The following is a 14,302-nucleotide window of genomic DNA, read 5'->3' as shown; positions in this document are numbered from 1 at the left end:
TAATTAACATTTGTGAAAATCTCAGATACTGTAGTGATGAATGCCATAGAATTTCCATAAGGAATTTAATAATTGTCTTCAGAGCCAGATTTGAACTGGGTGTATTAAATAAGACATGGGGCCACCCAGTGAACAATGAGGAGAAACCAAACTATTGAACAGTTACTCATTCAATGAGTACTGTTCGTGCTTGTGCACTGAATGAGGCAGGGATCCTATGGAAAAAAGTGTGTGTGCTCATGTAATTAAAGACTGTATTATCATGCATATGGTTAACCTGAATATTGGCATATTCTAAATTTTGTGTGCTTGATTTTCCAGCCTTAATGCTATTTTCATGTAGTTTTTTATGTGTAATATTATATATTATTTGACCATGTTTAATTATATGGCGATAGCGTTTTTAAGGAATAAGCACGAGGATGCAGAATTAAGGATTTTCTTCCAATCTTAACTCTGTGTTTGCCCACTTTTGACTGCTTGATTTCTCAATCTTAATGTTGCATTAGTGTCAGATTTTTTTCCTGTGGAATTTGTGTCATTTGTGAAGCTCTTTGAAATCTTTAGAGAGGAAATGCCATATGTTATGGTAACTCAGGACAAGGCTTGTTCAAATAATTCCAGCTATTGCCTCCATTCCCTTGGCAAAGAATGGGAATCTTTCACAGATGTTCACTTTAGACCTTTTTTTTAGTACATTTTAATGCAGTGTTCATAGCAATGAAACCAGCATTTCTAAATTATTATTTAAATTGATGATTGAGTGTAGATGTACCAGCTTGAGGATATGATCTCTGTAGCACTACCAGCAATTCAGCTGTGATTCAGGGGGTGGGACTGGATATCACCACTACAGCTCCCTTCCCCCATGCAGTGGGATGGATCAGTTTCTCCTTAGAGATTCTTTCCTTCATGGATGCGGCTGCCAGTCAGGACAGAAAGGAATGTGAGGCCATTAAATCTGAACAAGTGAAATAGTTCAGTTGACTTACAATTTGATTGTTATATTCTGGTGCTTTTTCTGACCATCACCCTATGCAATGCTATTGTTCCAGGAGAGTCGGATCTATGCAGTAGCCAAGTCTGGCATGAGACTATCGGAGGTGGCCCTCGGGACTGACTCTCCCAGCTGGAGTAAGTTTGAGATAAGATCCATCCAGAGAGAGAGCTTAGGCTGAGGTTGTAAGACATTAGCCTCTGGCTGTTCATGTTTTCTCCTTTTCTTGCCTGTTTTCAAATCAGATCTCACCCTGGCTGTCAGCCAGGTTGAGGAAGATATCTGGGCCTAGATGGGTATGCCTACACTGCATCTTAGAGTGAGCCTCCCAGTCCAGGTCCACATATTTGTGCTAAGCAGCGTTTGATTTAGTGCACTAAAAATAACTATGTAGATGTTGCTCGGGCTCTCGAGCCTGGGGGAGGGAGTGAGAGCTGCAATGTCAAAGCAATGTTGACACTGCTATTTTTAGCACGCTAGCATGAACCATGCTAGCATGAGTCTGTGGACCTGGGCTGGAAGGCTTGCCCTCAGTTGCAGCACAGAAATACCCTGAAGGACCAATCCTTGGGTTTTTTTTTGGCCTCTGTGTTAAGTAACTTCTAGGGGAAGAGGGGGGGCGCAATTTACCTCTTTCCGCACTTATGACAAGACACTTCTCTGCATATCCTGCTGTTGCCTGCCTGTGATCTGCTCTCAGGCTGTAGTGAACCCACCATCATCTTCCACCTATTTCTGAGCTCCCACAACCTTTGGTGACCTACCAAAATGGCACAGGAAGCTAGGCATGGAACCTTCCAAAATGAAGATGGGGAAGGCAGTTAGGGAATTAAATATTTGGCATGGTCCTCTGGCACTGACTTCCTTGGGCATAGTGCTCTGGCTGGCATCTCTGTGGTATGTGTGTGAACCTTGGTAAGTTGACCCTATGTAGCTACAGGGATTAAATAGATCTAAGGCTAGCCCTGGGCCCACAAAGTGGGGAGCAATGGAATACCTTTCTTGTGTTCTCTATTAGTAAGATGGCCAAACAGTCTCACCCTAGTTCAGTTAAGTCATGGTTGGTCATGCACTTCTCCACCAGAATGCTAAAATCTCCTGGTTCTGCCTCTCACTATGTGGTTCACTGTGCCTGGCTGCCATCACCCTGGGAGGAATGCAAGGGTGGGTGAGGTGTCCTATAGGCACAGTGGAAGAGGAAGTGCAGTCACCTTCGAGAACATTCCAAAATTAGTAATCCCCACAATCTTTGCAAGATCAAGTCTTCCAGATCTACCTCCTTCTCACTAGTTCGTCTTGTTGAGGTTCCCTATTGCTACATTGTGCCTTCACATCTACTTCCCTCCAGTAAAACCTGCTGTTTTTTCACCAGTCTTTGTTCTCTCTCTAAATTTTCTAGTTTCGAATTTTCCATCATATTCAGCTTCTGGGCCATTCACTTGCCTTATCTACAGAAATGTCACGGTTCCAGTCTACACTACGCTGAAGGGGGTAAGGGATTACTATACTTCACCTTTTGTGTTAAGGAAAGAATGGGGAGAATTGCCACCATCTTGAGAGTAGAAAGGGACAACACTGAGCAGACAAGAGGGCTTGAGAATGCCAGGGAGCCCTGCAGACTGACAGGCTGCAGTGGAGTAGCAGATGCCACATACACACAGGGTAGTAATAGATATATTTAAAACTATTTTATCTTTGCCAAACTGAGGGCAATATTGGCAACTTGCTAAGTCCCTGAATACATCATCAAATTTGCATAAAGTGAAATTTACAAAGGTTCAGTCCACTGAAGCTACAGATCCCCATTCAGGGAGGACAGAACCCTGGTATATGTTTTAGACCAGGCAGTTCTTGGGAAGCTTCAGGATGATGGGTATGGTGGAGACTAGTGAGGTCTTGGAGGATGGAGGCCGGAGGGTGAATGAGAATGAAATAGAAGATGGATTTTGGGAGCCCAAGGGGAAAGATTGGGTTTGTGAAGCCCTAGGAAAACAGAATCTGGGGAGACTCAGGAATATGGGACCTGGAGGGGAACATGGCCTGGAGAGTCCCTGGAGAAAGAGGAATGTGAGTTGAAAACCTCAGCATGATGGTGAGTGGGGTGAGAGGGCCTGGGTAGCTTTGAAGAAATAAGACTGGCCCTGTTCTGTTTGTGCTGTCTCTTTATGAATTGTAGCATGTGTCTGTACTGGAGATCTTCCTTCCTCGCATTCTGATCTTGAAGACTTGTTTTCCAGAAAGCCACCCAGATCAGCAACGTTCCTTTCTTAGATGAGTCCTCAGGCTCTGATGATGACTGCAGCTCCCATGCCAGCTTCAGGACCTCCAATGGTGGATCTGAGATCAGAAAGACCAGCATGCCAGGAAGCCCTCGTGCTGTGAAACGAGGTAAGGCGAACCCAGTAAATTGGGGAGAGCAGGCAGACTTGGGCTGCCAACCATTGCTCAGTAGAAACCAGTCTTCTAGAATAGTTCTTAGTCTACGGTGGAACTCTGACACCAGGACCAGTTTGGGGATCTCTCCATTTGATTGTTACAGCCAAATGATTGTGACACATAGATCCTTGGAATCATGAGCTTTTACACATTAGTTGTATGCTAAAAGAAACACCTTTTTCTTTCCAGGCCATCTGTTAGGCATGCTAGTGCCAACTCATGTCAATCAACTTCTTGTTGGCTCCTGTTAGCTCTGTCACAGCTGTTAAATTCTGCACCAGAAGCCAAATGGCACTTAAAAAGGTGCACAATTATTTCCTGCCTTTGGAGCATCAGATAAATTGCATCCTGATCAGTATAAGTGAAGGTGAAAAACATGAGAATGAGAACTGACGTATGGATCCAATCTAACTTTCCAAAAAGCAGCACTGTCATTGCAGGTGGCGAACAATAAACCTGAATTCTGTGTATATGGTTTAAAATTGTCTCTTCTCATGCTGTACGTGGTTTAAAATGGTCTCTTCTCGTGCTGTACTGGCTAATGTGTCTGTGTGCCACTGGCATCTAGAGGCAGAAGGATTACAGAAAGTGAAGCTGTACTATTAGTAACAGATGATCAGGGTTCTCCTTTAGTTCAAGTGGTAGAGGCTTGTGGTTTGACAGCAGGGGTTCTTGAGCTCTATTAGTTAAAATTCTCATGTGTAGTTTGGATAGTGAGTATCTTGCCTGTGTTTAGGCAGCCCTGAATTCATTACATTATAGAATTCCTTCCCATTCTCGTGTTTACAGAAGAATGGGTTCACAGGCCTGGGTGGTGGGATTTGGATGTCCAAGATTTGGAACAATATCTAATTGATTTGCTCACCTTGAGCCAAGTAGCTTTGGGGTTGAACTGGAGGCTTTTTCAGACAGCGCAGGCTCAGGGTGCAAGTTACAGATCTCACACAGATCCTGAGCACATAGAATTCCCATTGTCCCTTAATTCCTGGCAGGTGTCTCTATGTCCTCGCTGAGCTCAGAGAGTGATTATGCCATTCCTCCTGATGCCTACTCCCTGGATGGTGACTATTCAGAGCCAGAGCACAAGCTGCAGCGGACATCTTCCTATTCCACTGATGGTGGAGTCTGCAGTGTAAGTTTTATGCCCCCTTGGACATCAATTCTGGGATATGGACACAGCACTGACCCTGAAAGGGGAGTGGCAAAGCTACAGTATGAAGGATCTGCCATGCCAAACCAGACTGTTGATCCAGCTTGTCTCTGTCATCAGCCACTGCCTGATACTTCATAGGAACCCCCATAATGTACTTGGCCAACTGTGTAGTGCTGAGCACTGGCAATATAGTCCTTCCTGACCCCGGGGCCATCAGCATGAAGTTTGATTATCCATACCACTTTTCTGCACATCCCACTCTTCTTTAGGTGATGGTTGTGACCTCACCCATTTGTATAGAAACAAAAAGTTCTTCATTTGGAAACATGGGAGGCATTTTGATCTAGTGATTAGAGCAACAAAGCAGGAGTCACAAGACCCAAGTTTTATTGCCAACTCGGCCACTGATTGATTGTGTGATATCAAGCAAGTTGCTTAACCGCTCTGTGCCTCAGTTTCCTCCTCTATAAAATGGGAGTAAAGATAATTGCACATCTCTGTAAAGAGCTTTGAGATTACCAAATGAAAAGCGTTCCATAAATACCCAGTGTTATTTTATCATTGCTGGTATGGGCTTGCTTCTGCAAGCACAGCTACAACGTGCTGCATCAATGAGAATGCTCCTTTGCAGCCACCACATTACTCCTGCCTAGCAGCAAGGTAAGGACAAAGGGTGAAGCACATAGCTCAGTGGCATGAGATGTATTTTGTTTAACCTCCCATCTCCCCACCTCAGCCACAAATTATAGACTTCACGCAGGGACCACTTAGTCACACTCTATAGCCTGTGTTATTCAGGAGGCCACACTAGATGATCATAGTGGCCTTAAAAATCAATGAATTTCTCATGTGAATCCATTATTTACCCACCCCTCCACCCATTTTTTTATTCTCTTATTCTTGAAAGTAAAGGAGTATATATGCAAGAGGCTTGCGACTTACTGCTGCCTAGAGCTTACCCTTACTTCATTTATGTTTGAAGAGTGCTTAGCACGTTGTATGGGGAAATAATAATTTTCAATGATTCAGGCAATCTGTGAAAGCATGACCAGTCCTGCCTTCTGATATCTTCTTCACTGCCCCACACATCCACCATAGTACTTACACATACATGAGCAGTAGCAGATTCTCAAAGTTATGCAGTGATGTGGGCCCTGACATCTGACAATCTGAGCTGGAGAGAAGATGGGGGATGCTGGAGATCTGGCAGGTGGCAGCCCTTGGTGTGGGCACTTCTCAGTTGCTTTCATCTTGGGCTCAGGATAATCCACCTATCCTTTATTCTCTAGGAGCCCATGGAGAAATCAGGCTATTTGCTGAAAATGGGCAGCCAGGTGAAGACATGGAAGAGACGTTGGTTTGTTCTGAGAAATGGACAAATCATGTACTACAAGTCTCCGGTGAGTGAGAAGCAAACACACCAGTGCCAGACACAGGGGAAAGGCCGTTTGAAGTCTGAGTTAGTTTCATTAACCGGTGAAAGGTGCCACATGGATAGCTCTGGCAACTGAAATCCTCTGTTTATTCACATAACAGAGACCACATGGGCAGCTGCAGTGCAGACTTGCCCCCCACTACCCTGCAAATGTGCCTCACCCCAACCCTGGGTACGACCCCAAGGATGAGGGGAGTCTCCATTCAGTCATTGGTTTCTCTGATCAGACAGAGGCGCCGTGTGTAATGGTGGTTTTTGTGAAGTAACAACGTATCCACTAGGAACTGGCTTGAAACTTGTTGACTGACAACACACAGACCACTGAAAGAAAAAAAGTGTTTATCCTCACATTGATCTTACTGTAATATGAAAGCAAATGCAAAAATAAATGCTAGTGCAACATTAAGGGCATGCAGGTAGGCACTCAGATGTGAAGAAGTTAGAAAATTAGGACTGACCACAGACTCTTAACTCTTCCCCTTGTACAAACATACGATTCAGTCCCATACTGTTTCTCAAATAATACAATAGCCTACCATTTTTTTCCACCTAGTGGTATGTGATCATTTAAAGAGTACTACAATATATACACACAAGGAGCTGTATTGTGTTGCCAGTTTAATTTTCATATGTCCTGAGTTTTAACTGTGTAACGTTAACATTTTCTTTCGTATGATTTCCTTGGAATGTAGGCATTGCCACATCAGCTAACAGGACCTTCTAGTCCAGTATCCTAGCTACAAAAGTGGCCAACATGAGATGCATCACAGGGTGGGGTGTATGTGTGTGCACAAGAAATTCTACAGTGGACATTTATCCCTTCCTAGGGGATATTTCTTCCTCACTCCCATCAGTTTGTGGCTGGCTTATGACCTGAAATATGAGTGGGTTTTAATATTTTTTTTTTAAATCCTACCTATGGTAATTTTTAAATGTTTTCATTATCCATAAGCCCTCATTCTTTTAAAAATCTTACAAACTTTTGACATCTCACTATTTAGTGGCAGTGAGTTCCACAGATGCAGTGGGTAAAAAAATAGGTTTCCTTTTGTTAATTTTAAATTTGTTAGTGTAAAAAGTTAATGTAAAAAGAGATATTCAAAGAAGTGTAAACAGGAACACCCAATTCACCATCACCATATCATTCATTCTTTACATCTGTTCTCTAAACAGTTGCAGTCTTTTTATTTTCTCCTCACACAGAAGCCTACCTAGGCCCCTAATAATTTTTGTTACTCATCTCTGACCTGTCCTCACATTTCTGGAGATAGCGTGACCAGAACTAAATGCATTATTCCAGGTGAGGGTACACAATTGAATTCTGTAATGGCATTACAATACTTTCAGTGTTCTTTTCTATTCCTTTCCTTATGCATCTTTTTTCTTTTTGACATCTGCTACACATCGAGCAAATGTTCTCTCTTTTATCCACTATTTTGTGAAGCTGTTCAAAAAGCTAGGAAAATTGGGTCGCTCTTCCTTTACAGCAGCGATGCTAATTACTCTCTAACATATCACATTTTTCAAAGTATTAATAATTCTGTTTTTTAAATACTGTTCAACCATTTTTTCTGGTACTCAAGTAAGTCTTACTCTCTTGTAATTCCCAGACCTATTCCTAGTGCCTTTGTTAAGATAGATATAATATTTGCTATCCTCCAGTCCTCTGTCAAAGAACTTATTTTGATGAGAGAGTGCATAACTTTATTAGCAGCTCACCCAGTTCATTCTTAAATTTCTTCAGAACTCCTGAATCAATCTCATCTGCACCTAACGACTTGTTGTTCTTAAATTTATCACTTTGTTCCAGCACCTCATCTTAAACACATCAAAAAAGTAGGTCTGAGGAATGTCTCTGCAGCAAGGAAATTACTTAGCTTCTCTGCAATGTCCTTATTCTCCTTAAATTTTCTCTTTACTCTCTGGTAGTCTATCAGGTTCAACAGTTCCCTCACAGACTTCCTACTTCTATTAAAAAAAAATGTCATTATTTGTTTCTATGTTTTTGGCTATTTACTCTTCAATTCCCACTTTGCACTCCTAACTTCTATCTTACATTTTACCTACCATTATTTCATTTTCTTTTCTATAGACTTAACTTGGGCTGGGTTTCCATTTTCTGAAGGATACCCATTTGGCTCAAATAACATCTGCTTTAAAGGTAAAAAAGGAAATTATGCAGTTTTATGACTAAGAAGCACCAGCCAGTCAAGGTTAACTGGTGCCTATCAATATTGCTACTAAAGTATGCACTTGTACACCAGTCAGCCAAAGGGCAATTAGTTTGTTAGTCTTACATGGATTTCCATACCTGTGTAAGAATGTACCCTTGAAAGTGCACAGTATAAGAAATCCTAAAGATGGCATAAAGGCCAGCCCTGCAGATCACTCATTGATTCACTTTTGGTAATCCTCCTGGGGGCTTCCTAGTGGAAATGATCACACAAAAGGAAATTAAGAATTAGTCTCTCATCAGCTAGTAGCTGCTCTGCTACTGATAGCCGCTCATTGGGGAAGAAAAATAGTTCAACTCTGGTGGAATTTTTCAAAAAAAATATGGGAGTTGTTATGGAAAATTTAATGCACCAATTACGTACCCAGCAAAACAGACAGCCATTTATTCAATATTCAGACAAAGTACATTCACCTGCCAAAAACACCAAAAACCCAGCACACCTTTCCAATTTTTTTGAATATTAACATCTGATAGACTTACCTGGTCTGTTAAATGCATGTAATCAGAGATTTCACTCAAAAATTTTTTTTTAAAAAGCCAAAACAAAACACTAAAAGAACATGTCATGGATAGTGTGAAGATGCTCACTCTGTAACATGTTAACACCCCGTTAAAAAGAGAGATCTGATTGCTATTACCGTATAATGTTTCTCTAAACAAAAGTTCACTGTTGTAATGATTGTTGTATTGGTTCTGACATTTACAGATTTCTAAAATCTGTTAAAACTTCCTAAACAGAGAAATAGTTTTAAATAAAAAGCATCCTGCTCTTCCGTCTCTGCACATTCCTGATTAGCATAGTGTGGGGATATCTCATATTGGTGGTGCCTATGGGCATGGGTGTGCTGTACTTCCATCCCTGGGAGCTAAGTTCTCATTAGCCTGGTGGAGGAGGCACCTCTCAGTCTGTCCCTAGGGTGGCAGCCACATGTTGCCTAAAATGCATCCAGGTGTGATGTCTCATACTCCATACTTCTAGCTGGCTGGTGAAGCTAGTGCTGATCCTTTTGAGATTGTTGCCTTCTTCTCCACAGAGCGATGTTATCCGCAAGCCTCAGGGGCAGGTTGAGCTGAATTCTTCTTGCCAGATCATTCGGGGTGAAGGGTCCCAGACGTTTCAGGTGAGAATTGCCTTTTGACCTTGCACATAACCACATGCTCAAGGATGTAAACAGGGCTGAGTGGGAGAGGAGTTACTTCAGTCTGGATGGTGTACTTGGTCATGACAGATGTGTATTGACTTTCCTGGCTTTTATTTGCCTTGTGTTTCAGCTTGGGGAGGCAGTCAGTTTTGTATAAAAATGAGCAAAGGTCCGAAATGCAACCTAAACCCAGCTTTCTGATGTTTAAAGAAGTTCAGATAACTTTCTCCCCTCTGCATTTCCCTCTGTGCAGCCAGCACGTTCTTAAGAAAGGTTGAGCCTTTGTGAGAGAGACTGTTATTGTGCTGCTTCTGGCCCAACCAAAAGCAGTGGTACCAGGAATCTTCTCGGCGAGACCATTCTCATAAGCTTTGGAGAAACATCTACAATTTTGGGTGCATCTCGAAACTGAGTCTCCAAACCATTTGAAATTGGCCCATCACTAGCCCTACTTGTCCTAGGGCAAGGCATCAATGTCAGGGGACTTCTTTGTAAAGGAGATGAGATATTAAAGCCTCCCTTGCATTCTGAGTGGGACTGGCATAGAGTGAGCTCCCTTCTGCCCTTCTCGCACTGAAGTTAACTGAGAGTTAATGGTAATATCTTGTATTCATGAAACAGCTTTCCTTTCAAAGGACTCCAAAGCACTTTGGAAGCTATTGAGGGCAGAGGGCAAAAATAGGCTATAAATATGGATGTATAAATAAAGAAATAGACAGTACTTCACCCACCACTAAAATGCAACCACCTCTATAGTGACATATAGCAGCTACTTAATAGACCTAAGCAACATTGCAGAACAAGAGAGGAAATGAAGAAGAATCTAGTATCCAGCAAAAATATGGGGGGAATTTACAGATGTAGCATGTAACTATTTGAGTTTGAATTTGGCCAAGGACATAAGGGTTAACTCCTCTACTCTTATAAAAATACCCATATGACCATATGACTCCACATCTGAAGGAGAGATCACACGTGATCAGACTGTGACATTTCCTTGCCTCCTTTCCCTCCAGCTCATCACTGAAAAGAGGATCTACTTCCTGACAGCAGACTCTCCCAACATCCTGGAAGAATGGATCCGTGTTCTGCAGAGTGTTCTCAAGGTGCAGGTGACCAGCTCTGCTGCTGTCCCTCAGAATGATGCCAAACCCACTGTGAAAGGCTGGCTCACCAAGGTAAGGTGGCTCTACCCCAGTCAGTCTCCCTCCACACCCAATGGCCTCACAGACAACAGCCCTCTGGGTTTATATACCGAGGGCCTGCAAGAAGTGTGTGTTTTAATTCTCCCTGGAAACTTGGGGGTTACAGAGAGGCAGAGGTGGATTCCTGAAGTTCAAAAGATCAGGGAAAGAGGATATGATAATTATATACATTGAAGAATGGAATAGAGCACCCTATCAGGACACATTGACCCTCTCCAATAGTACAGTGCAAGAACAATGCAAAATATTTTACAGCAATTAAAGTAAATGCTTTTATAATGTCACATATAATTAACGTATGGAACTTGCTGCTATAGGATATTATCAAGAAAATTATCTAGGAAGGTTTCAAATGGATTGGACACTTATTCATATAAGAATAGCATCGGCAGTTATTTTAGTCAGGATACACTTCCAGGCACTATGGATTCTCATTCTTCAGGACAAAAAATGATCACTACTTGGAGTCAGGAAAGAATTTTTTATTCTCCCCATAGAACAGTGTTGCACAAGATGCATTATGGGGCTCCTTCATGCTGCACTGGCCAATGTCCAAGTGAAGACTAAAGTCTGGCTGGTCTGTAGTTTGCTCAGGGCAGTGGCTCTCAACCTTTCCAGACTACTATACCCCTTTCAGAGGTCTGATTTGTCTTGCATACCCTCAAGTTTCATCTCACTTAAAAACTACTTGCTTACAAACTCAGATATAAAAATATAAAGGGTCATAGCACATTATTACTGAAAAATTGTTTACTTTCTCATTTTTACCATATAATATAAATATTTTACTAACATTTCAGTGTATAGTATATAGAGCAATATAAACAAGTCATTGTCTGCATGAACTTTTAGTTTGTACTGACTTTGCTAGTACTTTTTATTTAGCCTGTTGTAAAACTAAGCAAATATCTAGATGAGTTGATGTACCCTCTGGAAGACCTCTGCGTACCCCCAAGAGTACATGTACCCCTGGTTGAGAACCATAGGAGATAGGTCACCAGACTACATGGCCCATTGGTCTGTTCCTGTGTAACAGGGAAAAGGTCACTAGACTAGATAGTCCATTGGTCTGCTTTGGTATGTTGAATATTTATCATTATTTCAACATTTTTATTCATGTATTTTGTATATTGCATTTCAAAACACAATAACAACAGGTAAAATTTTCAAAAGGATCTCAGGATATGTGTACACTGCAAAGAAAAACCCCTGGCACCGAGTCTTGGAGCCCGGGTCAGTTGACTGGGGCTTAGGCCGCAGGGCTAAAAACAGAAGACCCTCCCACCTCTCTGGGTTTCAGAGCCCAGGCTCCAGCTTGAGCAGTACATCTACCCTGCTATTTTTAGCCCTGTAGCTCAAGCCCAAGTCATTTGACCTGGTCTCACACTCAGCACCACACATTTTTCTGTACAGTCTAGACATACCCTCAATTACTTAGGCACCTACATTCCATTTTCAAAAGCATCTAACTGGCTTAGGTGCTTTTGAAAATGTTTCCCTGCATCTTTGCAGGGATCACAAATGAAAGATAGTTTACACTAGCTCAGAATAACCAGTATAGAGAACCTTCCAACAAGAGATTTGAATGGAAAGAAAAAAATCCCCAAAACTACTGCTGGCAATGCAGTAGGATCCAGTCCCTAGGTTAAAAGCTTTCATTCCTTTGTCCTTCTGTAGGTGAAGCATGGTCACTCTAAGTTGGTTTGGTGCGCACTGATTGGGAAAACCTTTTACTACTATCGAAATAATGAGGACAAGGTACTTTGTGTTCCTTCTGCTATGTCTCATGTAGCTTCTATCTTCCTTTACCTACTATCCTTTCTTACTCCAACCATCCCATCCTCTCCCTCACTTCAGCCCCAACTAGTAACTCCCACTCTGCAAAAATGTCTACACCTCCTACTAGAAATACAAATACATTAATAGTCTTTAAAGACACATAACTAACTACCAAAGACACATAACTAACAAAGAATGTTCCTGCTGTCTCCCAAATCGCTCCACTTGTCTCTCTCTCACTTCCTTTGTCTTTGTGCCTGCAAATCCCACCCCTGCTCAGGGAATGTCAAGCCCTTGTTCTGAGCTCAGCTTCCTACAGCCCTCCACTAAGCCTTGCTGCAGGAGAGCTTCCCGGAGCATTCCACTCACCCAGGCCTCCCTACCCATGTGAATCCTACCCCCACCCTGGGACTCACCCTCCAGCATCCACTCTCATGTTTCATGTTCAGCTTCCCTTAATCAGGCTGGTCCTTCTCCTTGTTCCTAAGGCCTCTGTACAAGTTCTCTTGTAACTCAGCAGGGGCTCCGCCCACCTCTGCCCAAACCTCATCAACAACATTCTTCACCTTTTGCTCTTCCTACAGGGTCTCTGTACAGCTCTCCTCTGCTTCTCCTGGGGGCTCTCACCTGCCCTTCTCTGAATCTCACCCTGCTATCACACAGTTCTCACCTGTGCTGCCCTTGCCCTACAGCCCAGGTGTCTTCACTTAAAGCCAATTAGGAGGCAGCTGATGAGTCCCATGTGCACTGGACCCTGCTCCTTAAAGGGTCCAGTCACCCAGAGATAAGGGCCCTAATTCCTGACTGGGATTCTAGTGCTAGTACAATACAATAATAATAATAATGGGAGAAGGATTGGGGCCATAGTTTGTAAAGTACTTTAGGCTCATGAAGGAGGAGAGGTGCTACAGAAATGCAAAATGATACTATCACTTTTATACCATTTGAACATAGAATTACAGTTTAGTTCTTGCATTTTCTAGCACTCCCAGCAATCTGACCAGGGTTTCCTGGTTTCAGTTTCTTCTTTTTCTCCATCTTCTCTACACAAAGACAGGATACTTATTTTAATTCATTTCCTTTTCCCAGTGTCCTTTGGGGCATTTGCACATACGCAAGTCAAAGGTGGAGGAGGTGGACCGTTCCTGTGACTCGGATGAAGATTATGAAGCCACTGCAGGGGGTCTCCTCTCATCCCATTTCACCCTGGTGATTCACCCGCAGGATCAGAGTCCCACCTACTTACTCATTGGTACCAAACACGAGAAGGTATGAGTTGGTGTCTTTGGAGAGCAGAGATATGTGATGCTGGTATAACTTGGCACCAGTGAGTGGAAAATACAGATGGTTAAACCAGTTTGGATAAGATAAGAACCAACCCAAAAGTTCCCCCAAACTCAACCCCAACAGGCGAGTTGAGATTTTGAATCTGCTTTAATGATTTTCTTTTCCCTTCTATTTATTTTTCATTTTTGCTGCCCTCTCTGCAGCTGAGGGCTCAGGATACCAAGACTTCCAAACCCCACCAAAAATCATCACCTCAGAAAGACTTACCTTCTCAGTCCCTCTCCACCGACAACCCTGCAGGACTCTGTCTTGTATCAGGCACAGTTCACACAGCAGTGAGACAGACATACATGCACTGTGCACTACTACTCCTAGACAATGGGTGGGGGATCCTTGGAGCGTGGTGCTCTGCTGTTCCAAATTCAGAGGCCCCATCCAAACCTGACTTACTCCACCCCTTATGACTTGATGAACAGTGATAGCCCCAAAGCACTTAGCTAGCCCTCCTGCGAGCCATTGCTGGCCTTTGGTCAGACTGGAACTTGGGTGAGCCAAAAGTTAAATGAGTGAAGAGTGAGTAAGAGGGTGTGTGTGTGTGTGTGTGAGAGAGAGAGAAATATATTTACCTTTAA

At 42.7% G+C, this 14,302-nt stretch overlaps 1 protein-coding gene across 1 annotated transcript in view; it reads left to right on the top strand.

The window, feature by feature from the left end:
- Positions 1–14,302, top strand: part of PLEKHH1 (pleckstrin homology, MyTH4 and FERM domain containing H1) — an 83,852-nt gene that overhangs the window by 32,749 nt on the left and 36,801 nt on the right. The window contains exons 7-15 of the mRNA XM_029911503.1: positions 1,056–1,134; positions 2,397–2,488; positions 3,235–3,385; positions 4,426–4,565; positions 5,876–5,986; positions 9,292–9,378; positions 10,416–10,577; positions 12,282–12,362; positions 13,473–13,652. Of these exons, the coding sequence (XP_029767363.1) occupies positions 1,056–1,134; positions 2,397–2,488; positions 3,235–3,385; positions 4,426–4,565; positions 5,876–5,986; positions 9,292–9,378; positions 10,416–10,577; positions 12,282–12,362; positions 13,473–13,652 (1,083 nt within the window). The remainder of the gene's footprint in view (positions 1–1,055; positions 1,135–2,396; positions 2,489–3,234; positions 3,386–4,425; positions 4,566–5,875; positions 5,987–9,291; positions 9,379–10,415; positions 10,578–12,281; positions 12,363–13,472; positions 13,653–14,302) is intronic.

The sequence above is a fragment of the Terrapene carolina genome, unplaced genomic scaffold (genome assembly GCF_002925995.2).
Source record: "Terrapene carolina triunguis isolate 2854851 unplaced genomic scaffold, T_m_triunguis-2.0 Scaffold96, whole genome shotgun sequence".
Taxonomy (NCBI): domain Eukaryota; kingdom Metazoa; phylum Chordata; order Testudines; family Emydidae; genus Terrapene; species Terrapene triunguis.
Note: the sequence above shows the minus strand (reverse complement) of the source record. Positions and strands in the feature narration are given on the sequence as shown.